Raw genomic sequence first — 26,220 nt, forward strand, 5'->3', positions numbered from 1 at the left:
GCGAGAGGATGAACTCACTTTCCGACATGAAATTGGCTAAACATCTCAACCATGAGTAGAGTCAGCAAAAAAAAAAAATGTCTCAAGAAGCTAAAACTTGGTAGGCGGCATTATTGAGAGTAAGTCTCGAGAAGCCAAACACGCTCCCAAAATTAGACTGCAATGAATATGATTTATTTTGGATGCCGGGCCATAAAAACGCACAAGCTGGGAGAAGTCAGTTCCATAAGAAGACCTGCTTTCATGTTCTTCCTCATGTGCCGGTTGGTTGGCCTCCTCACTTCCTCACAGGGCCGCCGCCGCCGCACTTTTGCACGTGTAAATACGTCGCATGTGTCCACATGGACACTTGCCACGACTTTGCAATTTCTCAACATCAGGGTAAGTAGCAGCAGATGGCCAAGGCCCGGCACATTCGACGGCGGCCCCCCCAAGACGACGCGCGCAAATATGTCCCATCGTAAAATATCACCACACGCCGACATACACACGAGTCTTTGGTCGGTCCCTGATTACGTCTTTCGAAGTGCAGCTGCGACCGCCGGGGCAAAAGCGATTAAAGTTGGAATTTGTGACTTGTGCATGTGGGGAGCGTGAAGAAGCATCTTGGCGGCATCTTGGATTATCTGGTCTGCTGGATTTATCACAGAGTGGCAGACAGCATAGCAAACTGACACTTTTTTTTTTTTTTTCACCCAATGTTCAAATGCTTTCAATTTTAATCCGACCAGTCGTAAAAGTCTCCAAACTCTGCAGTTTGTTGCAGATTGACAAAATGGCGGACTTCCTGTGTGACACTTTTATCCAAAGCTAGATTGGAAAGCAGAACCTGCTAGTCACAAACTTTTCTCCACCGATGCTGGCAGCTGCAAGGGCCTGGAGAATTCAAGCCCCTCTACCTCCTCCTTTCCAATACGCAGATGACAGGCCAGAGCAGCGGCACACCTTTCCTGTGCAACAGGATGGGACGCCGCCAAGACAGGAAGGAATGGTCGCTCAATCAAAGCTTCCGTTCTCAGAGAGAGCGAGAGAGGGGGTGGGGGGGGGGGGGGGCAGCGTGGAAGCTTCGTGCAAGGTTGCCACTGACGGATGATGTACCTAATAAAGTGTTTGCCGGTTCTTATCAAGCAGGATTTTGACAAGCAACCGGGAAGAGGCAAAGGTTGCGACGCATGCGAGCGGGTGACTGAGGACTTCCTCGGAGGTCAAAAATCCATTCGCGGCTCTCACGTCAGTCAGCAACTCATGAGCGCGCTTCCTTGTTGTCGGCTGGGTCACGGCCTCAAACTGTGACGGTAGCGAGTCCGGGCAAACAGGAGGTGGGCCCGATGGAGAACTTCCTGGATGGCCCATTCGAGGGCCACCTTTTGCCACGGGAGCTTCCTCTCCGCGACTTTGCGTGCGTGATTGCTTGTGCGTCTTGCGCTTCCCTCCCACCTGCTTCCTCCACCTTTGCAAGACATGCTGGGAAAGTGGCACAGTTGTGTTTGCAAGCCAGATGTGACTTGGCGTCACGAATGAGACGCTCATTGGCCAGTCCACATTTCCAAGACATTCAAACGCAGTGGAGACACTTGTAGTGGTGGTGAGGAATCATCTCGCAATCCAACAATTGCGATAAAATAGTCACAAGGTAACTCAAAAATCAACAGTCACGCATCTCATTTGGAAGAAGCATGACTTCCCAGGGAGAGGTCGCATACTTGGTAATGGCCGTGCAGAGAACAAGAGACACATCCCCCACCTCCTCCAGCATGTGATGCCAAGCGCGTTAAACTTAGTTAAATCAGCGATAAAATGGCGAGACGCGGTGGAGCCGACAGGTATTTGTCACAAGAAAACTTGAGAAAGCAGGACACGCTTGAAGCTGCTTGAGTCAAAGCGGCATGGTAGGCAAATACTGTGCAGAATTTATGATGTCATATTTTGTTGGATCGGGCTTTTGTGAAATGGACGATGAGTCATGTTTGTTAGTTCCAAAAGTTGATGCACACTCGTGAGCTCACCCGTCTTCTTTTGTTCGCAATTCACTGTCTTTCTGAGCAGCTTCATGCACTGCACTTCTGCATTATACTGCCCTCTTGTGGCCGAGGCGTGCAACGAGGAGTTATCGAAATGATGTAGTGCGTGCCCCCACCAATGAAAAAAAAATCCAAAGGAGGAAACGGGATTTTTCCTCCAACTTAACCATCACTTTTATTTGGTGGGCTAAGCTTGCCGACAAAGTACACAGAGCTGAAAAGCTTGCTGAAGTACAGTAACCAAAAATAGTTTACACATGGAGCACTGATTATTTTTATGATTTTGGTGTGTGCGCACGCGTTTTAGCCAAACTCCAGGAAACATCCTGGCACCGTGATGACTTTTCCAGGTGCAGGGAAGTCGGCTTTGCCAGAGGAACTTAGCTGCTGCTTTTCCATCTGGACATGTCCGCGAACATTTTTCAAACACTTCAGACACGAGCCAAAAGTAAGTCTCCGAGACTAGTTCCAAGTCTGCGGGACAGATGGACTGGCGAGTTTACAAATGCTACTTGTGTAATACTGTAGTGCGTACTCAGCGCAAACACATGTTTTTCTAAGGTTGAGGACAGCAAGCAAAAATGCACATTTGCATGAAAAGAGTTCGCCAAGCAATTTTTCAGCCGCTCGTTGTGTTGCTGGAAACTTCAAGTCGGGCCGTGATAGTTCCTGCCATGATGTTCAAAACAGTGAAAAAAGAAAAACTGCACAAAAGTATCCACATTGAAATCTCACTCCCTCGCTCATTGAACCGCTTCAGAAGCACGGTCGGGATGGCGTCGAATCCGGCGCCGAGCCCCCGTTCGCGGTTTTGAACAAACACTTTGAATGACTCCGACCCTCCTTTCGGGTCGGTGCGAACAAAAAGGCGTCTGCGAGAAAACGGTGCCGAGCGGCCCTCTTACACGCGCGACGAGCGTCTGCAGGTCAGCAAAGAAAGTTGACGCATTTTTCAAAAGAAGAATAACGAAAAAAGAAAACCGTGCTGATGCTAGGCGTCGACGTCAATTAGCGGCCAGCTCGCGGATGGCGTCCAGCAGCCTGTGGCTATGCTGCCGCTGGTCGGCGGGGAGGACCTCCATCACCGTCATCTTCACGCGGCACTCGTCCTGAACCAAAAGCGCAAGTGCTGATTTGTCATTTTCGAAGCACACGGGGGGGCCAGCGCATCGCCATGGCAACACTCATGGAAATCCACCAAACGACAATCGTGCGCTCACATTGAAAGTCTCCAACTTGACTCTGTTCCTGAAGACGTGCGTGCTGAAGTAGATGTTGTCGAAAACTTTGCCGAACTCGTTCTCATCCTGACACCCGAGAGAACCCAAGTGAGTTTGCAACGTTATGCTAACATCACAAATGCTAACACAGCTAAACAACCGAGGACACGATTTCAAGCTCGTTACCGTTTCCTGCAGATGTCCCAATTGCTCGGCGCTGATCCCCAGCAAGGTCTCGGCCGTCTCCTGGAAGCACGTGGCCCACATGTTGTCCCCAAAGTCAGCCAGGTTCACCTATAGGATGACGATGTTTTCAAAAAAAAAAAAGCAAATCCGACTGGAGAGAAGAGCCAAACGTCTTCGAACTCACAGAGAGCATAAAACGGTACTTGAAGTTGGGGTAGTCCTTGCCACATTTATCGCAGTGGTAGCGTCCGTCGTCCTGCTCGTGAACTTTCTTGTGGCAGGAGCCTTCCGGGCAGGCCCGGTACAGGCAGTTCTCCTTGCGGCAAAACACCACAGTCGCCACGCAATTGAAGTAATCCGCCTGCGAGAGGAGGAGAGAAAAAAAAAAAAAAAACATCACCAAAATGTGCTTTTTTTGTGACGTCGTGAGCCAACAAGAAACCGACTGAGCGGGTCACAACAAAGCACACGATCTAATCCAGAAAACCCACATGGGATCTAGACTCGGCAACCACCGAGCAACAACTAATCACGACGACCCCCTTGGACCTTTTCACCGTGTCCCAGCTGCTCCGTCTTGACGTCCCTCAGTGTCTTCCAGTTGGTTCTGAAATTGCCGCTCGCGGAGTGCACCTCCGTCAAGGACTGACTGCAGAGGGCGTGGCCAACTTGATTGTACCTGCGCAACATATACCTATTCAAACGGACGAGCTATCAAAAGGTCTTATGAGGAACCTCAAGGATCCGTCACAGGCCCTCAATTGTTTGCAAATTTCTAGGATACTCCAATTTTTCCGGCAAATTGTTTTTTGGGACTTTTGAGAGAAGGTGTTGCGCGACTGGGAACTCACCAAGCTCTCAAGGCAAAGGCCTCGGGGATGTCGGGGTTGACAATCAAGGTGGAGTTTAAGAGCACCGTCAGCGAGCGGCCGCCGAAGGTCGACACGCGAGCCCCTCTGACAGCCACCACCGGGTGACAGGAAGCGTTAAACTTCTGAGCCTGCGGACGCAGCGGCACGCCACGTTGCCAACTACGACGGGTTTATTTCGCGACACGAAATTTGTGTCCGGTTTACCTGGTCCCCCCACAGCGTGAGGGTCACCATCTTGCCGCTGGTGTCGGTTAACGTTAGCGCTCTCTTGCTGAGCTGCTTGCCGGCCTTGGTGGTGATCAGGGCGACGTCCTCGGCCTCCTCGCATACACCGATCACGTCTGGACGGTCAAATGAGATGGATCAAATGAAGAGTTGCGACGGTAGAAGAAGAGAAATGCAATCGTGTCTCGGGAAGCTCAATCCTCACCGACGACGGCGTCGGGATCTTTGGTCTCCAACTGCGAGATGGGCACAAATTGGCAGAGCAGGTTGGGAACGCCGCGGTCGTCGTCGCAGGGTACGATGCGCGAGCTGGCGTTCAGCATGATCTCGTAGTCGTTCTTCAACGAGGTGAACTGCTTGTTGGCCAACTTCACCGTGCCTTTGGAGATCAGGTAGACCTTGTCTTGCTCCACCAGCGAGAAAAACTTATCCACTTCTTCGTTGAAAGCCACAATCTTGATTTCTCCCTGCGCACAACCAAGGCCACGCCACGCTACTTTAATGCAAACTTGTTCGGCAAGTATGCACGGGTCTGCTTTTCGATCTTACTCACAGTCTCGTCCACAACCTCGAAGTTGAAGACCTTGCCCTCCCTTCTGGAGTTGCTCCAGTTTCGGATATCCGACTTGTTGATCACTCGGGCTCTGATGGTCCAACTGGAGGCCAAAGACGATTGCTTAAAAAAAACAAAAAAAAAAAAAAACAGCCAATTGATTTCTCGCTTCAGGCATCAACTCACTTGCTTAGGTACGGGTTGAGTTGGTATATTGGGGCCAATTTGGTCGGACTCTGGGAGGGACTGGACGAAGGGGACGCCATCCCAGACCCCTTCATTGGCGAAGGAGTCATGGGGGAGGCCATTCTGGGGGACGCCATCCCATGCGCCTTCATAGGGGAGGCCTGCATGGGGGACGCCATCCCAGGCGGCTTCATGGGGGACGCCATCCCACGCGCCTTCATGGGGGAGGCCTGCATGGGGGACGCCATCCCAGGCGCCTTTATGGGAGAGGCCTGCATGGGGAATGCCATCCCAGGCGTTTTCATGGGGGACACCATCCTGGGGGACGCCATTGCAGGGACCTTCATTGGAGAGGCCTGCATGGGTGACACCATCCCAGGCGCCTTCATGGGTGAGGCCTGCAAGGGGGATGCCATCCTGGGGGCAGGCGCCTTCATGGGGGAAGTCTTCATGGAATAGTTTCCACCACCTTGGTAAGGAAAGGAGGGAAGCACTTCATTCATTCATAGGATTTTGACACTGGACTAATTAGTCAACCAAAGGCTCAAAAGTCATTTTGCGCCATCTAGAAGCGACGCCTCGGTGCATTTCGTGCGGGACGGCGATGTGAAAAGAGCCACCATTCACCGTTGGGGCCGCATCCGGAGGGTCCGGGAATTTCATCAGACCTAGAAGTGCTCGTCTCTGCCTCCTGGTGGTGTGGGGTTTGATCTGCGGAGCAAACCAATCCAACTGTGTAAGTTCTACCATCCATTTGATTCCATTCTGTGGATTTGTGTCAAATAAAATCATGCATTTTATAAAACTTTTACCTCACCGGTTAATTGTGTGGGATTGCCGATCTTCCCTCCCGTCTCGGCGGCCGTCTGCAACACGTCCATGTCCAACACCACCACGACACGTCTGTCACGCAAACCAACACACGTGCATGAATGCACACACTCACAACAAACAACACACTTAACACTCACCGGCTGGCCAAGTGGGAGAAGATGGTCTTCTTGAGCACACATACGCAGTTTGGCTCCAGGAGCTCGGATTCCCTCAGGTGGTTCAAGTGCGTGGCCAGGAGGAAGCCTACTCAGATAAGCACACTCACTAACGCAACTCACCCGGGACGTCCGACGATGATAAACACTCACAGGACAAACAGCGCTCGCCGTCGCTCAGGTTCAGGCGGTACCTGTTGAGGCCTTTATTGCCTGCCGGGTACTCACGGATGTTCTGGGATGAAAGAGAAAGCAAAACTTTGCATCAGTGAAAACTGTTCAAATGAGACACGTACTGAGAACTACTTTTTTTTTTTTTTATTCAAGTTTTATGTGGATTGACTTGCCATAACCTGCAGAACTGGACTTTGCACCAGTGACTCGTTAAACAGGGCCTAACAAGGATATCACAGGACAAAACAAACAAAACAAAAAAAGACGTGACATACCCAAGTGCCGCTTTCGACCAGCCACGTTAATAACCGTCCAATAAGTTGATGGAAATATACGACACGGGTTTTTCGAAACATAGCGGAAAACATTTATCCTCACGTGCAATGGTAATGAAAAGATGACGTCACAAGCGAAACCTCAATGGAGAAAATTGGTTTGTGGTTAGGAACCGTCTAACTCTTTCAAAGACAACATTTCAAATTTAAACATAAATGACACGCCGGACATGCAAATGACTAAAAAGTACAGTGTGACAAAGTTTCTTGCCGTAAATAAGCGGATTGACATTTTGTGGCTAATGGCTTATTTGTCCGGTTCGCGATCATCTTTACCTCAATAGCCCCTTGCGTGAGTCTGACGCTCATGTTTTCACAACAATCTTCTCAAATATTCAAGAAGGTTGCGCACTTATTTATACTTGCAGACTTCAGAAGGCTAATTAGAGGCGGGGTTAAATGACGGACCGGATATGTCGTATTTATGCCTTCACAACAAAACACAAGTCAATGGAGTTTTATTTTGACTGTCAAGTGTTGACGTCACTCTTCATTTTCCGCAAACATGGCTGACATGCTTGTGTTTTCTTTCGGTTGAACTACACTAAGCAACAAACGGACGCTTTTCGACACCTTTTCTCTTTCTATAATTTACTTTTCTCGGCAGACGAAAGAAGCGTCTTTTCTCTCATTTTACAACTGAGAGCAATCATGGAAACAGGTAAGACAGCTTTAAATGTTTCACCGTGCTTCCATCGTGCTAACAAGCTAAAGCTACACTAAATACAAAACAGATACTTCCATTCCTTGTGTACGTGTTTTCTTCGTGTTATGTTGTTATCGATCATATTGATACGATTCGAACGTCGTTACAAGTCAGTTTTGATAGATTCTCCACAATCTCGTAATACACCAACTGCTAGAATCCCAAAAGAGTAACGTGTGTGTGTGTACGCGTACGTGCAGAGGAGCAAGCTCGGACCCGCTTCCAGTCAGAGTTGGAGTTCATTCAGTGTTTGGCCAACCCAAACTATCTCAACTGTGAGTGTGTGCCTTCATATTGTTATTATTGTTACATATTGTTCATAATAGTACACTTCTGATGACACTCTACATGTCTGTGTAGTCCTGGCTCAGAGGGGCTTCCTTAGGGAGAGACCCTTCATCAATTACCTCAAGTATTTGTTGTACTGGAAGGAGCCCGACTACGCCAAGTTTCTCAAGTAAGACCGCCACAGTGCTAAGAATGACTGCTCATATCGATAGATTATTGATTTCTAAACTGATGCTGTGGAGGAGTCACACAATTTCAAGTTAAACATCTCCAAACGATGCATCAAAGTAGTTGACGGTTTTTCTCTCTCTCGGCGCGCGTCCAGGTACCCCCACTGCCTGCACATGCTGGAGCTGCTGCAGTACGAGCACTTCCGCAAGGAGCTGGTGAACGCGCAGTGCGCCAAGTTCATCGATGAACAGCAGCTGCTGCACTGGCAGCACTACTCCAGGAAGCGAACGCGACTACAGCAGGCGCTTGCCGAGCAGCCGCCGCCACAGCAACAGCCGCCTGCGCAGCACGTCAACGCTGCAGCCAAATGACTGCTGTTTGTTTGATTGTTTGTTTTTGCCAGGAAAAAAAAATGCAAGAAAGAAATAAATGCCCCAGTTTTGTTGAAGAAATCTGGATTTTCTGTTCTGTTATGTGTACATGGATTAAAATGTTGATTTTATGACTGCAAACTCATTCTTTGGGACACAGGACCAACCTTCCCATAGAGATGTTGATGTTCCCAGACTTTCCGGCAGCTTCGTGTCTCATCAGGACGTGCAGCGCTACCTGGAGGACTATTGTTATTGCTACAACATCTGCCCACACATTGGGGTAAGTGAAGTGATGATTATTAAATTGGCTCTGGATTCTTCAAGCCCATTTTAGATGTTTCCACAGAGACCTCTAGTGGTGGTTGAGAAAACTTGTATTTAAAAACAATGAAATCACACACGCACACACATTGACCTTTACATGTTTTTTTTTTCAAAGTTTTTTGTCTTGTGTTTTTCAGTTTAGCAGTGGGTCGCAGTCGCTGTCATCCTGAGGCGCGTCCTTGTCCGCTTGGGGACGCTCGTCTTCATTCAGCGTCTCATCCTCGACGTCCACGTCCACTCCCATCGCGCACACCACGCTGGAAAGACGAAACCTTTTTTTTTACGGCAAGTCTCATTTTCCCACGACACAAGTTTCATGGGTTTCAAAGATAAGGTTAGCTATTCGGGCCTTGGTTTAAATCTCATCCTTCTTGATATTCAGCTATGAATGATCACCAGACTAGAAATGTCATGGACTCTGATCAGAAAACACACAAGACACACACAAATTCACTTCAGATGGCTCATGACTTTAGAAGTACTACTTGTGTACTACTTTTGTGTGCACTCAACGCGCACGTGTTTTTCTAAGGCAGAGTGCAACGACCCAAGTGCACGTTTGCACAAAAAGAGTTTGCCGAGCACTTTTTCAGCCGCTCGTTGTGCTGCTGGCAAGTCCAAGTCAGGTTGTAAAGTTTCCTGTCAGATAAAAGCTGGTGAGGGTTCCCCTTTGGGGCTCCTGCACAAAAAGTATCTACTTTGGGGTCTCACTCACTCCCTCCCTCACTGGCTCACCCTAGAAGCATGGTCGGGATGGTGCAGAGTCCGGCGCCCAGCAAGAAGACGAACCCGGGGTACCGAGCCACCGTGGCAGCGTACGCGGTATTGAAGACCGCCGCCGACACGTTGGATGTCAGGACCTCCGCAAAGGAGAGCAAGGCAAACAAGGCACCTGGATAGGAAGGGAAAAAGAAAACAATTGAATAGTTTGAAACAAACAAGCGGCAGAGCATCGCGGTCGCTCACCCTGCTCGGACTTGGAGATGATTTTTGACATCATGGATCGCAGCACTGAGAAGGGCATGATGGACAGCAACATGGGAAGCCTCGCTGAGGACGCATTAGCAAGCATTCATCTGGTGACACCTCGCTCTTTGGCCGAAAGCCGCCACTGCACCCCGACCGCTTGTTAGAGATATCTCACCTAGAAACATCATCAAAGTGGTTTTGGAAAAGGCCACCATGGTCATGCCCGCCGCCAAAGAAAGGATGCCCGTAAGCACGACAAGCAGCTGCGGGACGCCGCAGTAGGTGAACGCGGCCACGCCCACGAAGCTGAACAGGAAGACGGTGGTGGATAACGCCGCGCCGTAGCCAATGAGAATCTCGCTCCAGCACAGCGGCTCCTTGAGCTCGTAGAGCACGATTAAGGAGAAGCTGCCCACTGAGGTGAAGGACAAGCTGGTAAAGATGGACACCAGAAGGAGGAGCAGCGTGCGTCGCTTGGGAGCGGCCCTCACGAACATCCTGTAGATTGCGAAGAACATGTGCCGCACGGCGGCCCACCCGCCGACACCGACTGGGTCCACCCGCGTCACCGTCTCCTCCAGGATGAAGATGGCGTAAAGCAGGACCAGGAACTGGCAGATGGCCGAAGTTAGAAAGGGCCCGTCGAAGCCCGCTGCCCTCAGGTAGTAGCCCGTGGACAGCGCGGCCACGCCCGACAGCAGCCCGATCATCATGTCCAGCCCGGCGATGCGCAACGTCATCCGCCGGCCGTCGCCTCCGCCGCTCAAGTCGGCCACGTAGGCGAAGCATCCGCCCAGGAAGGTGCCCAGGCCCCCGAAGAGGGCAGACAGCAGCGAGGCGCCCACCAACAGGTAGACGTTGAGCCGCAAGAAGGACACCAGTAGCAGGGACAGCGTGTAGAGCAGTGTGCCCACCAGCGGCAGGATGATGGCCACCTTCCGCCCCGCGCGGTCACTGTACGCCACCAGCAGGAGGGTGACCAGCAAAGACGGCACGGCCGAAAGGATCTGAGAGTATAGCGAGAACAGGGAAGCCTGTTCCTGCACCTTCTGGACACGCACAGAAACGTGGCAAACTGTCAGCAAAGTTCAGGTCACTCAGTGTTCACCCCGCCTCAAAGTCCGCTAGCTAGCTCGAGGCTAGCGCATGACGGAAAGCGTCACAGACGGGCTAACCAAGCAAGGAATACACAAAGACAGACAGATAAATAGTTTGAGTCCTCTGACTGATAATACTGGAGCTTAGTGAGGATTCCTGACCGTCTCGTTCGTTTCTGTCCATATGTCTGTTTTGAGCAACTGAAGTTTCTTCCCCCCCCCCCCCCTTCTGAACATTTGGAGCTTTGAATACAATTGGGACAAGTTTTTCTGCATGCCAGATGTTATGACCAAAGCAGAAGTAAAAACGAGCCAAGCGGAAATGAACCTCCACGCACCTGGCCCGGCGCCTAACTTTAGCAAGTCAGACGACCTCATTTGCACACAAAAGCTGCACCAAAATACACTTCTGTCAGCTGCAGTAATGTTTCTTGTTCTTAGGAGAGGATAAAGAATATATTATAATATCATATGTGTTAACGGACCATTTGAGTTGAGATTTCCATCGCTTGGCAGCGTTATGACACCGCAACCATGCTATGTGTGTTAGCATTAAGTTAGCAGAAGGCAAAGGAAAGTTGTTCTTGGCCATAAACAACATCAAATTGACTGCTTGTAGTTTGACTGTTGCTTGTACTTCCCGCAGATTCTCTTGACGGCCGGCGACTCACCTGGAAGTAGTCGGTCTGGTTGTCGCTGGCGTTGGTGGCGGCGCACGCGGACGTGTTGTCGGAGACGGGGTAGGTGCTGTTGGTCAGCTCTTGCCACAGGCGGCGGTACACATACTGCGTCACCAGAGGGTACGTCAGGTACGTGGAGAAGGCGTACAGCGCCACCACGGGCTCCACCAGGTAGAGACCCTTCATCCTAAGCAGTCTTTAGCGCTCCTACCAAAAAAACAAACAAAAAAAACAATGAAGCATGCATAATTTTCTACTGCTGGGTCAAAACACTTCTTTTGTTTTTCTTCTCATTCATTGGATGCCATTCTAGAGTCTAGAAACATTCCAAACCTTCTATTGTCTTGTTCCACTGCATCAAAATGTTAAGCGTGAAACTCACGCTGAGGGACATGGCCTTTCATTTCCAATTGCTAAGGTTGTTTTGGAATATTTTGAACAATTGGAAAAAAGCACACTGCATCTAGCAATAAGATCTTTAACATCTTACACAAACAGCCATACTTTTTAAACTGATCGATCAATGTCTATTACTAACCACCACTTGCCTTCCAATGACTAGTATGTCTCGGTTCCTCAATTCATAAGCTGTCACACCGATGTAATGTTTCTCTGACTTCTTGAACAAAACAACTGCTATCTTCCCTCTACACATTGAAAGTTGCGTGCATTAGGAAAGAGGTCCACGTCCGTCTCAAGGCTGTAATGATTTGAAGAAAATACTATTTAACCACGTCTTGCACGATGGTCGGTTCCATCTTACCCGATCAACATGCAGTTAGAATCATCTTCGTCTCCGATCTGACCAAGATATGAAGCCGGTCATTTCTCTTATCATTGACAGAGTCAATCGTGTTGTGAAACATTTAAGCCCCGCCTACCTTTAAATGTGATTGGACGGCTTTGCCTCCAAACGTCAGCTGCCATTGGATTCTGTGGATTGTTATTTTAAAAAATGAAAATATTTTCACGCTCCTGTGCTTATTCTATTCTATATTTATGTATGAGTTGCATTTTATTTGTGTATTATGTTTGTCGAGTTATGCGGTCAAAGTAACCAACACTCTCCCCTCCTCTAAATCCGTTTGGACAGTCTGTCCCTGAAAGTCCACTGCTATTGGCTAGTGGAGACTGTCAATCATAAAAACTAGTTGAACCAGTACGTTCATACTTTCTCGTATTTAGTACATCTAAGTGTGTATTTATGAATTATATTGTGGAGTTATATTATTATTTGAGTGAAATATTCGTATGATTATTACAGTTGTTTCCTCTCGCTGAACCGCGCCCCTCTCGGAGTTAGCGTAGCCTGACGTTGGAATGTACCATTGTGTCAACACAGCGGGAAGGATTTTTTGTTGTGACAGCGGAGTCGCAACCCGGCGGTGAGATTCGGTAAGGCGACCAAGAAAAGCCTACTTTCGCTTTACCTGCCGTGTTTATCGTATCATTCTTTACTGTGACACCAATGGAAGTGGCGTCGTCGGGACTACCTTAGGCATTTTCCTGAATGTCCACTGCGTGAGCAGACCGATTGTTTAGGTAAATACCGGTTTGACGCAGCCATTCACGTTAGGACGGAAAGCTAGCGAATCAGAGATTAGGGCTAGCGAGCTAAAGCTAACGCGGCTAAAATGATTCGCCAAATCCATGAATTTAACATTATTGTAAATATTTTAAAAAAGTAACCCCAATAAATTAACATTCACAACGCTGTAACGTTAGCCCGGCGTGTGTGGTCTTTTATTTTTGTTTTTGAATAAAAGTCGTGACTGTCCGTGTGTGCCCACCGGCCTCTTTTCTTGGTTTTTAATCTGGACATAGTCGCGATACGCACTGTCGCATGGCCCCTTAAAGGATAATTGACTGTCATATTGTGCTGATTTAATTCACGCCATTCTAGTGTAGAGACACACAAGGTGACGGGTGTGCCGAATTATGATTTCGAAATCCTCATCCGCAGTGAGGAAATCAGTCAGATGGATCAATGGACTAGAGGGTAGCTCATCTACCTCACAGTTTTGAGGTTTGAATCTGGGTGACGGCCTTCCAGTATGGCGTTTGCGTGTCCTCTTGGTACAACCCTACCTTAAAAAAATGTCTACGATGGACATGCATCCATGGAGACATCCCATGTTCTTTACTACTCATCCTGCAGCCTAACTACTCAAATGATCAATGTGGTGATTGGGAGAAATATCAGTAGTATATCATGTTTGGATTGACCTTGCTATCTTTCTAGAGTCCCACTTGTAGGTCATTGCATCCGGTGTCAACAATGGCCTTCAGCAAAGGTTATCGTGTCTACCACAAGCTGGACCCGCCCCCCTACAGCGTGATCGTGGAGACGCGTGCTCGGGAAGAGTGCCTCATGTTTGAATCCGGTGCCGTCGCTGTCCTCTGTAAGGAATCCTCTTTTGCGACTCCCATTCGGGTTGCCAGCTCACGTTTTGGCCCTTTTTGTCTTCAGCTGCGGCTGAGAAGGAGGCCATTAAGAACACGTATTCCAAGATAGTGGACGCCTATGGGATCTTGGGCGTCCTCCGCCTCAACCTGGGTGAGCCACACGCACAAAACAGAGTCACTTGATGACATGGACAGTGGTGCCTTGACTTAGGAAAGGGCTTAAGACTTGTGAGTTTTTACACCTCGCTCTCAAAGTTCTTCTTCTGCCCGGCAGGCGACTCCATGCTCCACAGCCTAGTGCTAGTAACGGGCTGCAGCTCGGTGGGCAAAGTGCTGGAGTCGGAAGTGTTCCGGGTTACGCAGACGGACTTTGTGTCGCTGAAGAACGACCCCGGCGACGAGGAACGCATCGGCGAGGTGCGCAAGGTGCTCAACTCGGGTCACTTCTACTTTGCCTGGTCTGCCTCGGGCGTCGGCATGGACTTGAGCCTCAACGCGCGCCGCCGCATCCTGGAGGACACCACAGACAACCGCTTCTTCTGGTACGAGCGCTGACATTTCACTCCACCCATTTGATGTCGACGCCTCGTCTCGTCTTCTCACGCCGGCCTTTGCTCGTAGGAACCAGTCGCTGCACCTGCACCTGAAGCATTACGGCGTCAACTGCGACGACTGGCTGCTGCGGCTGATGTGCGGCGGTGTGGAGATCCGCACTATCTACGCCGGCCACAAGCAGGCCAAGGCGTGCATCTTCTCCCGCCTCAGCTCTGAGCGGGCCGGCACGCGCTTCAACGTGCGCGGCACCAACGACGACGGGCAGGTGGCCAACTTTGTGGAGACCGAGCAGGTGAGAATCTGCAAATGAATCGTCGCTCTCTCAAGAGCAGTTTGACGCGCTCGTCTATTGGGGCGGCGTGGCTGTTCCTTCATGTCATGCCAACACCCCCCCCTACACACACACACACACACACACACACACACACACACACTTAAATGTCATGCATGAGAAAATGTTGCCGAAATGTTGACTACGTTTGTGTCCTTTTGCGGGCCAGGCCATCTTCCTCGATGACAGAGTATCATCGTTCATCCAGATCCGCGGCTCCATTCCGCTCTTTTGGGAACAGCCGGGGATCCAGGTAAGGCGGCGAGCAAATCCGCTCCTATGCTGCTCGGTCGGTCGGCCGCACAAACGAGGCCGACGCCGGTCTCAGCCGTTAAGGACGACGAGTCTTTCGCTTTGGAGCGTCCCGTTCCACGTCCGGCGCGGCGGACGAGCGTTGTCGTTTAACCCATCTCCGTCTTGGTGCTGTGTTCAGAAAAAGACCCTTAAGGGGGTTATGTTGTACCTGAACGACAATCGGCAAACCAGTCGACGCCACCGCAAACCCCACTTGGTATAAGGCTCCGTCTTGCCTTTTGTGCTGGTCTTGGTTTTGGGCTCACTCACTCTTCCGAGAATCTGTGCGTTGTCACGCCAGGACTAAAACGGGCATGTCGACACAGAATGCGACTCCAATGCCACACAGGTTTTCCCCACCTAAGATGGGCTCGGCGTGACATTGCACAGATGGCCTCTTCGGACTCTCTGTTGGTGGGTAAAGGGCATTTCTCTGTTTTCCTCAGCTCCCCGACTTCTTTGGTCAGGTGCGAGCCTGGTTTGAAAACGGCCCCCTGGCACCCCTCCCACCCCTCCCACCTCTGACTGCTTCCTCCGTCTTCATTTGTTAGTCTGCGGTCGGCCATGCGCAGCACCCACCGGCCGGACCGGGGAGGAGAACTGCTTTCAGACGCTTTTAGAATGTTGTCAAGGCTTCCTGCTCTTGAGGTCTTTCTTGCCATCGTGCTCCTACCGGCTCCCTCCACCAATGTCGCCTCCCACACACCAGAGTCGTTACCAGAGTGCATGTTGTCAAGAAAGCCCGCACGTGACTGAGTAAAAGGAAGGAAGGAAACGATAAGCGGAAGAAAACGTGAGCACAAGCGGGACTTGCCACAATGCCTCCAAAGTGCCTCAGACACCTGATGTTTTGTCACCTTTGTGTTCTCGAGCATAGTCCTTGGTGGAGGTGGCCAAAGTGGAGTCGGGTGAGGCTTAGGTGCCTTCCCCCAATGTCCTGGTGCCCCTCGCCACGCTCAAGGTCTTTGTGCAAATCTGTTCACTCGGCCGCCGTGTGCTAATGCGCGTCGTGTTTGCCCTTCAGGTCGGCTCTCACCGCGTCAAACTCTCCCGAGGATTTGAAGCCAACGCGCCAGCCTTTGAAAGGTATTTGCAACTCTGCCGGGAAGGCATCCTGCAAGTCGTCACGGTCCGTCGACGGCCATTTTCCGCTCGGCCGCACGCTCACTCTCTTAAAATGGCGGTCCCTAATCTCCACACCGCACCTTGCGCGCTCGCAGTCCTTATCAATTTTTTCTGGCTGCTCTCTTGGGCCGGTGCAGAACCGCACACGCCGCTTGAGCAGCAGAAACAGAAGACAATGACAAAAGGAAGCTGTTTTTCAAATTCAAACCGAGCCAAGGGTCCGACTTCCCTTGGCTTTTTTTGTCCTCTATTTCATCCTTCACTTTCCTCTTTCCCAAATATGGCTGAAGAACACATTTTGTTTTTTATTGTCACTCAAGTTTTCCGAAGGTTTTACTTTGATGTTTTCTAGACACTTCACCGCCTTGAAGAGGTTGTACGGCAAGCAAGTGATCATCAATCTGCTCGGCAGTAAGGAAGGAGAACACATGCTCAGCAAAGCCTTTCAGGTGACAGCACACTCGAGTCGGGCGTAACTCGCCGTACGCCAAACCGGTAAACAAAGGCTTCTGTTTGTTTCCTCGCAGAGTCACCTGAAGGCCTCGGAGCACGCGGCGTGGGTTAAGATGGTCAACTTCGACTACCACCAGAACGTGCGCGGCGGCAAAGCAGACAAGCTGCACAGCGTGCTCAAGCCACAGCTTAGCAAGTTCCTGGATGACTGCGGCTTCTTCTACTACTCGGGAGAGATGGGCATCACCAGGTCACGCACACTTTGTGCATTTCACACAGAGAGGCTTTAGTGGCGCCCCCAAATAACACATAGCAACACTTAACACACAGCATGTTTATTTTTATTTTTATATATATAGGAGCCAAGGCGGCACCATCAGGACCAACTGCCTGGACTGTTTGGACAGAACCAACAGTGTGCAAGCCTTCTTTGCCCTGGAGGTAAACATTAGCAATGTGACTTGTGACAGTTTCTTTTGTGTTTCTCCATAATGAGACTTTTTCTTTAGATATTGACGACAAGCAAAAGATTTTACTTTGTGTTTGAAAAAAGTGCATTCCGCCTTTCAGGTGCTGCCCAAGCAACTGGAGGAAATGGGCCTGACGGAGAAGCCTCAGCTGGTGGCCCGCTTCCAGGAGGTGTTCCGGACCATGTGGTCAGCCAACGGTGACTCGGTCAGCAAGATCTACGCCGGCACCGGCGCCCTAGACGGCAAGGCCAAGGTGGCGCACCCGCACAGCACTCGTACACGCGTGCGTTTCCGCGCGATCTCGCTTAACTCTGCTGTGTGTCGTTTCTTTTTGCCGCCTTCCGCAACGCTCCGCACGTGCGGTAAGTTCCCGATTGAGCCCTCCCGTCTTCTTTCCAAATGCCCCGCCCGTTTTTGGTCTTTGTGGCGGGATGGGATGAGCAGCTTTTCTTCTTCTGTGGTCTTTAATTGATTTGAGGAATCCTCTCTTTCCATTTCAACGAGCTTCTTTTATGGCACATTTTTCCAACCACAGCCATTTTACAATTTGACGTTTTTTATATTTTTTATTTTGCATCAATTTTGTGCATGTTTCACATGTACGTACATGTTGTCTCATGGGGGGGGGGGGGAAAAGGATCGAAACAAAAAGCGGCGAGTCAAGCCCATGGTCGCACACGGGCAAGAAAACAGCAGACGGCGCCAAATAACCCGGCGTGGTCTCCTCGCCTCCAGGCAAGCAAGTTGAAAGACGGCGCTCGCTCGGTGACCAGGACCATCCAGAACAACTTCTTTGACAGCTCCAAGCAGGAAGCCATCGACATCCTGCGACTGGGCTCCACGCTCAACAGCGACCTGGCCGACAAGGCACGGGCCTTGCTCACCACTTCCAGCCTCTACGGTGAGTCCCGCCGCCGCCTCCTTGTCCTCTTGGCCTCGCCGCTGCAACTTTGCTCTAACCTTTCATTCTCTTCCTTCTCTCCACGCTGCGCTCTCGTTAGTCACTGAGCCCGTCTTGCAGTCAGGTATGCTACCTGAGCGCCCCTCGAGTGAATCCACCCTTTGCCACTCATTTCATGTGTGCTGAATGTTTCAAGGAGATAGATTTTGACCCCCCACACACACACCCTTCCATTTTTTTCTTTGTGTTGAAGGTGGACGCATTTCCCATGATTTATGTTTTCGTGACATTTCTGTTTGAGTTTCCTAATGTCTACTACAAGATCGAAGGTGCAGTCCAAGACGTGTGTGGCAAATAGCATTTAACCTAACCCCCTTTTTGCACAGCCTCGCCCCGGGTGCTGCTAGGTATGTGCCGGAACCACCACAAGTACACGCGGCCCAAGCCGATCCGAGTGTGCGTGGGCACGTGGAACGTCAACGGCGGCAAGCAGTTCCGCAGCATCGCCTTCCGGAACCAAACGCTCAACGACTGGCTGCTGGACGCCCCCAAGATCGCCGGCCACCCCGAGTTCCAAGGTTACTCAGCCAACTCGGGGTCGTTCTCACCTTGCTGCAATGCCTTGGCTAGAATTATCACCAACTGTTCTATCTCCTCTTTCCAGACAGCAAAGCTAACCCGGTCGACATCTTTGCCATCGGCTTTGAGGAAATGGTGGAGCTGAACGCCGGAAACATCGTCAGCGCCAGGTACGCCCCGCCGCACCAAATAAAGAGGCCACTCGGATGCTGCCTCATCGTTGCGCTCGTGTTGTCACCGATCTTCCGGCAGCACCACCAACCAGAAGCTGTGGGCCGCCGAGTTGCAGAAGAACATCTCGCGGGACCACAAGTATGTGCTGCTGGCCTCCGAGCAGCTGGTGGGCGTGTGCTTGTTCGTGTTCATCCGCCCCCAGCACGCCCCCTTCATCAGGTAGACACATTTTCAATTTCCATTCCGAAATCAAAGCGATGATCCACGACTCTGAGGTTTTCTCCTTTGCCTGTCGCACAGGGACGTGGCAGTGGACACGGTGAAAACGGGCATGGGCGGCGCCACGGGCAACAAAGGGGGCGTGGCCATCCGCCTGCTCTTCCACACCACCAGCATCTGCTTCGTGTGCTCGCATTTTGCCGCCGGACAGTCGCAGGTCAAGGAGAGGAACGACGACTACAACGAGATCACGCGCAGGCTCAGCTTCCCCATGGTAAGAACGCCCGCAAATAGCCGTCCAAGCGCACCTTCTTTGTTCTTCTCCTCCTCCAGGGCCGCCTGCTCTACTCTCACGACTACGTTTTCTGGTGCGGCGACTTCAACTACCGCATCAACCTGCCCAATGAGGAGGTGAAGGACCTGATCAGGCAACAGAACTGGGATGCACTGACCGCTGGCGACCAGCTCTTTGACCAGAAGAACGCTGGACTGGTACAGTCCTTTCTTGACATTCAAATAGTTTATCATACTTAATTTTGTGTCACTATTGTCACTGAGGCCTCATTGTGGCTCAGGTGTTCCGGGGATTCATCGAAGGCAAACTGGACTTTGCACCCACGTACAAGTACGACCTTTTCTCAGAGGACTACGACACCAGCGAGAAGTGCCGCACGCCCGCCTGGACCGATCGAATCCTGTGGAAGCGCAGGAAGTGGAACTTTGACAAAACAGGTAGCCAACCCGCAAGCATCGACGGCAATCGTGAGTCCTAGGAAAAAAAATAGAAAAACAAAAATTTGGACTTGACTCACACTTGCAAAAATAGAAGGAAATTGTAATGTAAAAACTCTGTCTTTTAAGTTTGGATTTGGTTCTAAATGATGAGGAACACATTTTTACAAACGTTTTCAACTACGACGATTAACCTTATTTGAATGTAGCTGGGGAGATGAACGTGGTTGGCGCTTCGACGTCAGGCGAGAACGAGGACGACCCCAATTACCCCTGGAGCCCCGGGACCCTCAAGTACTACGGCAGGGCTGAGCTCAAGACCTCGGACCACAGGTGACTGCATTCTAAAACACAAGCTCTTCTTCAGATCATGAAGATAATAACGATGCGTTTGCAGGCCGGTGGTGGCCATCGTGGATGTGGATGTCCTGGAGGTGGACCCGGAGGCCCGGCACCAGGTCTACAAGGATGTTATTGCCCTGCAGGGACCCCCAGACGGCACGGTCCTGGTGTCGCTGTGCTCGTCCGGACCCGACGACTACTTTGACGACGCGCTCATCGACGAGCTGCTCGACAAGTTTGCCAGCTTCGGCGAGGTCATCCTCATCAGGTGAGCCCGGCCAAGAAAGCAGCTAAGTCGTCCAGAATGACCAATTGAATGAAACTTTCTCTGATTCATTCGTTCTTTTCAAGTGAATCATATGAGTCACTCACAAGATGGCTGACATGGTTGTCATGAGAGTTTCTGTTTTAGATTTGTTGAGGAGAAGATGTGGGTGACGTTCCTGGACGGTTACTCCGCTCTGGCCGCTTTGTCTCTCAGCGCATCAACTGTAAGTTGTTCAGTTTCTGAACTTCTTCTTTAGCGACACAAAATAGACCCGCTGACGTGAAGTTCTGAGAACGTGACTCCAATTGGTAGGTTCTTGGCAAGATGCTCGACATCCGCCTGAAGAGCCCCGGCTGGATTAAGAGCCTGGAGGAGGAGATGAGCGTAGAGCGCATCTGCGGCAGCATCCCCACCTCGGCCAGCTCCACCCTGCTGGCCGAAGACGCCGACATGGGCGACGACGACTATGACATGGAGGGCGACGTGGACGAGGAGGTGGAGGCGGTCCTTCCGCAGCACCTGCAGCCGTCCGCCGACTCGGCGTCAAGCTCCTCCCCGATGACCTCGCCGCGAGGCAGCCCCTGCGCCTCCCCCACCCACAGCGAGGCGGTGGCCGGCAGGCCCGGACGCACCTCTCAACCGGCCCGACCCTCACAAGGTAAGCTACGTGAAGTGACGTGACGAGGATTAAGCAAAATCACGAGGCATTGCTCCGATCAATGTTTTGTTTTGACTTGTCAGCAAACACATGCTGTTTCTTGCCACTCAAAGTTGATGTTTAATAGTTGACCAAAACAACTTTAAAGCTTTGCCTTTAATCTCCCTAGCATCATGCTAACACAAAAGTGCAGACAGGCTAACAATTAGCATCCACTTAGCGGTGTCATAACGCTCTAAGCGATGGATAATTTGACTCTCGTAGACGGTCAATTCATTTAATTTGTAAATTAAATTAATTAATTTAACAATACTCGCAGGCATATATTTTGTCTTCCACAAATAACCACTTAAATTACTAACTTATTGTAGTCGTGAAAGTCGTCTTTGTTCGTAGCGTCGCTTTACAGAACACGTTGCAAAACATCCACAAGAATACAATCGGGACTTTGCCCTCACTTCTCAAGACGTTGGTTTCAACATGTCTCATCTTTAAGATTGTTAGCGCCCTGTTTTTCGAGATGAAACATAACGACCATTTCACGTGCGTCCGGCACCCTCGGCTGGGAAGACAGCCCGATTCCATCGGCGAGACAGACGGGATAGTTCTGAACGCACAGGGGCCTTGACCTTGGACGAGAGGGGCGTGTGGTGTGCATGAAATGGGCAAGAGCCACACACGATGAGGCCGCCACCAGGATGTTCGATTGTAATCGACGGCCGGACAAGCAAAACCATCCCATCGTCATCCCGGATGACCACACAAGTAAGCGCTTTTTATTTCATTTTATTGTCTGAAATGTATAACTATGTTAGCAAGGGCCGGCCAGCAAGCATTCCTTACTTTTGAATTCGTCAAAATGATTGTTGACAACTTGATAGTTAGAGATCGCCTGTGTGATGAACGATTAGATAACAAGTTGTGTCACAAAGCCGTTTGTGTCTGGTGAACTCACATAGCAAATGATGCCACAAGACTTTGTAGTTTATATGATGGGACAAATACCAAAGGATGACATTTCACAAGTAAAGCACGGTAGGCTTCCATACCGGTAGATACTCTTAAGCTCAAGCCAAGTAGGTCACGGACGCCGCCGGTACGTCGCGTGCCACCGACAGTCATCGCGAACGGTCGTATGCTGAGCTGTCAACGACTCATTTGTCTTTTGTCTTTCATTCCAGGTTGTCAGCCGAACCGAAAGCTCGTCTTCACAAAGCGCCAACAATGCATCAACCGGTGCACCAAAGGTGGAAGACATGCATGCAAAGTGCGCTTCGACACGGTCTGTGCCTGCTTTGGAGAAAAAGAAAAAAAAAAATCCCTTTTCGTCAATTGTCACGGTTTTGTGATTTCCTGCTCGTGTTGAACTTTGTCGAATAAATTCTTACTCCATCAAAGTCACGGTTGGTCTGGTTTTGGAATAAACTGTCATCAAAATACCAAAGCATCAAAGTCAGCGATGGAATGACTTATGGAGCTCTTCAAGACATTCTAACATCCTCATTTTCTTCCTTTCAGGCCCTCCTGCAGACCTGCAGCCCGGCGCGCCGTCGTCCCAAGGCTTGGAGCCCAGGCGTGCGCCCCCACCCCGACCCAACGCGCCCCCCGTGAGACCCGCGCCGCCCCAGCGCCCGCCGCCCCCCTCAGGTAGCATCTTCGGCTCATTCATTCGCCCAGCCAAAAGAAAACAGCCCGTTAGCGGGATGACTTTAATTATGCTATCGGTCGTTGTTGAAGGAGGGGGAGGGAGGGAATGTGTGACAATTGTGTCTTTTGGTTTCCGTTGTGCGGCAAAGGATCAAAAAGTCCGGCTCTCCCTCGATCCGTCGCAGGTGAGTGGCGCAAAGCGGCGGTCCTCAAACTGGCAAAAGAATTGACAAGCGACTAGATGCTAAAATGAAAGCACCTTCAAACAACGACTCCTCCGGTTTTGGCACTTGGTCAAGTACAAGATAAGATCATCTCGTGAAAATAACTCTTAGCATCTGCGATGTATTTTTTTAGCACAGCACCCGATTTGTTGTCCTTCCGTTGCGTAGGAAGCGAGCTTGACATGCTTTGTTTTGTGTGAACGCTTTCAGGTCGAGGCCAGGCAGCAGCGACGGGTGCCTCCAGGCCGGTGGGTTCCCGCCTCAACCGCTCAGAAAGCAACGATACGAGTTAGCAGGAAGGTGGCAACGGCTAATTTTTCTCATCCCGCGCTTGTGGTTTCTCACCAGAATCCTCCCCCTCGAGCCGGCGTGATCAGCGTGGCTCCGCAGTCTCGTCCCTCTCCTCTGCCCCACCCCGGTGCTCCCCGCCCCGCCTCCGACGTGCACCCGGGGGCCCCTCGAGTCAACACTGACACCCACCCCGGGGCGCCTCGACCGGCCAAACCGTCTGATCTTCCTCTAGGTGCGAACCGCTTTTTGCTACTATGGCGCCCGCCGTCCTTAGCGAAAACTCACTTTTGTGTCGCTGCCCTCCAGCAGGGCCCGTGCTGCCCACGGTGCCCCCTGCGGCGAGACCGTCGGGACAGCCCCAGCCCACCGGCCCGACCCAGTCTCAGCTGCCTCCTCCCATGCAGCCCACGCCCGCCGCCCCGCCGCAGACGCTGGCCTCTCCTAAGCCACCGCCACGTTCCCGATCTCATCATGGTCTGCCGCCGGACGCCGCCAAAGGCGACTCTGCCCCCAAGGTTGGTGACCGGGTCTTTCCTTTCTTCGGCCTCTGAGAAAAAGGAGCTGCTTGCCTTCTCACTTTTCTGCCGAGCTTAATGTCTTCTTCTGGCTTTTGTCTCTTGACTCGTTTGTCCTTTCTCTCACAAGCCGGACAAGCCGTCAGGGTGACAGGTACTTGATGTCTATCGATGCATCTGCACGTCGCCTCCTCCTTTTTGTTATGTCCTCCTTAGGTTTCCTTTCTGTGTGCTTTCATAGGTGTTAGGATTGTCTTTCATTCATCTGTGCTCGTGCTTCATGTGCTTGTTGCGGATTGCGATTGATGATTTTATTTTTGTCTCAGACCAACGGGGTGAACGGCGTCCAATCCAAGCCCAAGGGCCCGGACGCCCTCGACTTCCTGATCCCTTCCCGATCCCTGACCCGCGGCTCCTCCCTGCGGAGTCCGCCCTCCGTCCCCGCCTCCTTATCGTCCTTGATGTCCGCCGGCCTTCTCCCGCCGCCGCCCGCTATGCCCCGCAGCCGCTCGCAAGAGACCCTGCGCGCCTCCCCAAACCTTTTGGCCGCCGAGCCGCTCCCCGCCCGGCCCTGCAGCACCAACCCGTTTTTTGGCCAGCACGATTGGGCGCCGCCCGTCCGCGCCACAGTTGGCCCGCAGCGCCTCTCCCGGGGCGCGTCCCCGATCACGCTCTCTTCGGCCACGCAACCCGTCCTGCCGCTCCACCGCCAGCCTCCTAATTGGGTCACCTTCAACGACGACTTCCCGCTTCCGGTCGGGTCCGCTGCCGCGACCCCCAGCTCCGCCGCCCTCACCAAACCGGACTGGGTAACTGAAGCTGTGGTCCCGTCGGCCCCTCCCCTCGAATTCAACCTGTTTCCCGAGCCGGACTGGTTAAACCCTTCCCCGGCCTTCCCCGCGCCCCGGGCCAAAACTTTGCCCCCTAACACGGCCCTCTTTCCCGAACCCGACTGGTTAAGCTCCATCCCGGGCGTTCCTCCTCCAGTCCCGTCGCGCTCCGGCGCCGCTGTCGCCAACCCCCCCGGTGGATCCGGTCCCGGCTGCCTCCTCTTTCCCAACTGAACGCTGATGGAGATGGAGCCATGATAGACGTAGAGAGCTGTATACAGTATATTTGTGTGTTTGCGTGAGAGTATTTAAGACGAGCCGGAACGTGTGCGCCCATTTTAGTCCCTTGATTTAAATGATTCATTTTTTTTTTTTTAAATGAGCTGTGGCGCCTCTGCAAACTTTTAATCAAGGTCAGTTTCTGTGCTTCCCAACATTTACAGCGGTGTCTCGAGATGAATTAGTTCGGCGACCGCACACATATCGCAAAACAACGCATCTCATTTAGCATCTTTCCTTATGGAAACGAAGGCGAATGCAATCTGTTGTTTTTTATTTTATCTTAAGAGTACTTGGTACAGTCACAACATTCGCTCACACATAACCTGAAAACTCAGAAAACGCAAGCACAACTTTTGCAAATGTTTTTTTTTTTTAAATTGGCGATTAGCAAAGCAGATAAAAGGCACGTTAGCGCCGCCTTATTCTGCCCTTCCCACTAATCCAAATAAAAATTCATCCAAGCGACGGCTCGTATTCCAAAAGCATCTCAAGGGACCGTTGTATGCTGAAAGAGACCTCTCAATTTCCTTGCAAATTGACTTTGATATCCACTTGCACCTTCTGCCATCTCATGGAAGAGAATGATCACTATACATCACCGCCACAGAACATTGATGCGACTATTTTAACGCCTCTGCGGCTTTATGACGCGGCATGTCTTGCAGTAGAGCTAAATCCTGCCCCGGCATGTTGTGGCACAAAACGTAGTACTACGCTGAAAGCACAGCTTCACAAATTTGGACTCTTAAATGTTTGTGTCCAATATTTGCGCACCTGTCCACACGGGGTCAAAGGTCACGCTGGGCTCGCACCACCCGTGAATGTACGTCGCAGAGTCTGACGACGGCGCAGGGTGCCTATACAGACATGCTTATGTGAAAATCCCAGCGCACTGATATTTGACTGCCCCGTCAAAAGCGGCAAGCTTTAAAATTCCAACCAACTAGTGGATGCCTGGTACAAACTGTGGCGTGATGTGTGTGCGCGTGTGTGTGTGTTTACAGGGTGTTTTTTCTGTCATTTGTGTCGTGTTTGAACCCGCATTTAGAAATTGTCTTCATTCTCCGGCCTCGCTTGGAAATCATGTGAACCAGTTGAGTTTACCGCAAATATGACCAAAATTGACGTATCTCACGAAAGCCCGCTAATTCTTGTTTGAATCTAAACCATTCGCCAATCGAAAGGCAAGGTGTGTGTGAAGTACAAAAAAATATACATATCTATCGAAATATATAAATATAGGTCCTACTATCCACAAGCCAGCAGCTTATCTCTGTCGCATTTGAGATTTCACATGCCACAATCTGACTTTGTGAGGTTGATGTTCTCCCTTCTCCACTTTAATTAATGGCCGTAATCCATAGTAATAGTAACTGAGTCTGTGCCAGTGAACATTCTATGTATAAAAAAAAAAAAAAAAAGAAAGGCAACATGAAATTCATGTTTATATCCGTAAATATTCCAGATTTAACGTGCAAAGCTGTATGCACGTTGATGTATAAAGGCAATTTATGTTGTATGTATAAAAAAAAATCAATAAAAATGAAACCGAAT

General features: G+C 50.8%; 4 protein-coding genes across 13 annotated transcripts; 2 read left to right on the forward strand and 2 right to left on the reverse strand.

The window, feature by feature from the left end:
* Positions 1–2,153: 2,153 nt before the first annotated feature.
* LOC147043035 (replication protein A 70 kDa DNA-binding subunit-like) lies at positions 2,154–7,180 on the reverse strand. Of its 2 annotated transcripts, XM_085935304.1 has the most exons (16): positions 7,038–7,166; positions 6,600–6,647; positions 6,406–6,487; positions 6,235–6,340; positions 6,081–6,166; positions 5,891–5,974; positions 5,264–5,732; positions 5,078–5,180; positions 4,730–4,991; positions 4,504–4,640; positions 4,279–4,427; positions 3,977–4,106; positions 3,612–3,788; positions 3,428–3,535; positions 3,242–3,328; positions 2,154–3,130 (listed from the first exon to the last, which is right to left on the reverse strand). In XM_085935304.1, the coding sequence occupies exons 1-16, from the start codon at positions 7,068–7,070 to the stop codon at positions 3,026–3,028; spliced, it is 2,166 nt and encodes a 721-aa protein (XP_085791430.1). In that variant the 5' UTR covers positions 7,071–7,166; the 3' UTR covers positions 2,154–3,025. The 2 variants fall into 2 exon arrangements, with proteins under 2 accessions (XP_085791430.1, XP_085791431.1); XM_085935305.1 differs by lacking the exon at positions 6,600–6,647 and having other exon boundaries at positions 7,038–7,180.
* A 38-nt stretch (positions 7,181–7,218) lies between these two features.
* On the forward strand, positions 7,219–8,378 carry med31 (mediator complex subunit 31). The gene is made up of 4 exons (XM_085935309.1): positions 7,219–7,422; positions 7,668–7,742; positions 7,828–7,924; positions 8,081–8,378. The coding sequence occupies exons 1-4, from the start codon at positions 7,413–7,415 to the stop codon at positions 8,295–8,297; spliced, it is 399 nt and encodes a 132-aa protein (XP_085791435.1). The 5' UTR covers positions 7,219–7,412; the 3' UTR covers positions 8,298–8,378.
* Positions 8,379–8,659: 281 nt separating this feature from the next.
* LOC147043037 (lysosomal proton-coupled steroid conjugate and bile acid symporter SLC46A3) lies at positions 8,660–12,629 on the reverse strand. 2 transcript variants are annotated; one of them, XM_085935307.1, is made up of 6 exons: positions 12,134–12,628; positions 11,362–11,577; positions 9,769–10,642; positions 9,591–9,674; positions 9,360–9,516; positions 8,660–8,881 (listed from the first exon to the last, which is right to left on the reverse strand). In XM_085935307.1, the coding sequence occupies exons 2-6, from the start codon at positions 11,554–11,556 to the stop codon at positions 8,758–8,760; spliced, it is 1,434 nt and encodes a 477-aa protein (XP_085791433.1). In that variant the 5' UTR covers positions 11,557–11,577; positions 12,134–12,628; the 3' UTR covers positions 8,660–8,757. The 2 variants fall into 2 exon arrangements, with proteins under 2 accessions (XP_085791433.1, XP_085791434.1); XM_085935308.1 differs by having other exon boundaries at positions 11,362–12,629.
* Positions 10,483–26,219, forward strand: synj1 (synaptojanin 1). 8 transcript variants are annotated; one of them, XM_085935297.1, is made up of 29 exons: positions 10,484–12,912; positions 13,613–13,772; positions 13,841–13,927; positions 14,051–14,318; positions 14,398–14,623; positions 14,832–14,915; positions 15,096–15,173; positions 15,981–16,042; positions 16,434–16,530; positions 16,609–16,784; positions 16,894–16,975; positions 17,105–17,257; positions 17,740–17,905; positions 18,006–18,029; positions 18,292–18,483; positions 18,570–18,654; positions 18,737–18,877; positions 18,959–19,151; positions 19,211–19,369; positions 19,453–19,609; positions 19,819–19,942; positions 20,007–20,219; positions 20,364–20,442; positions 20,532–20,877; positions 22,396–22,524; positions 22,959–22,996; positions 23,097–23,271; positions 23,346–23,554; positions 23,881–26,219. In XM_085935297.1, exons 2-29 carry the CDS (start codon positions 13,649–13,651, stop codon positions 24,616–24,618), a joined length of 4,605 nt encoding a protein of 1,534 aa, XP_085791423.1. In that variant the 5' UTR covers positions 10,484–12,912; positions 13,613–13,648; the 3' UTR covers positions 24,619–26,219. The 8 variants fall into 8 exon arrangements, with proteins under 8 accessions (XP_085791425.1, XP_085791423.1, XP_085791424.1 ...); XM_085935298.1 differs by having other exon boundaries at positions 10,484–12,765; XM_085935299.1 differs by having other exon boundaries at positions 10,483–13,772; positions 23,349–23,554.
* Position 26,220: the final 1 nt, after the last annotated feature.

Source organism: Syngnathus leptorhynchus, chromosome 17 (assembly GCF_054491065.1).
Source record: "Syngnathus leptorhynchus isolate UIUO chromosome 17, UIUO_Slep, whole genome shotgun sequence".
Taxonomy (NCBI): Eukaryota; Metazoa; Chordata; class Actinopteri; order Syngnathiformes; family Syngnathidae; genus Syngnathus; species Syngnathus leptorhynchus.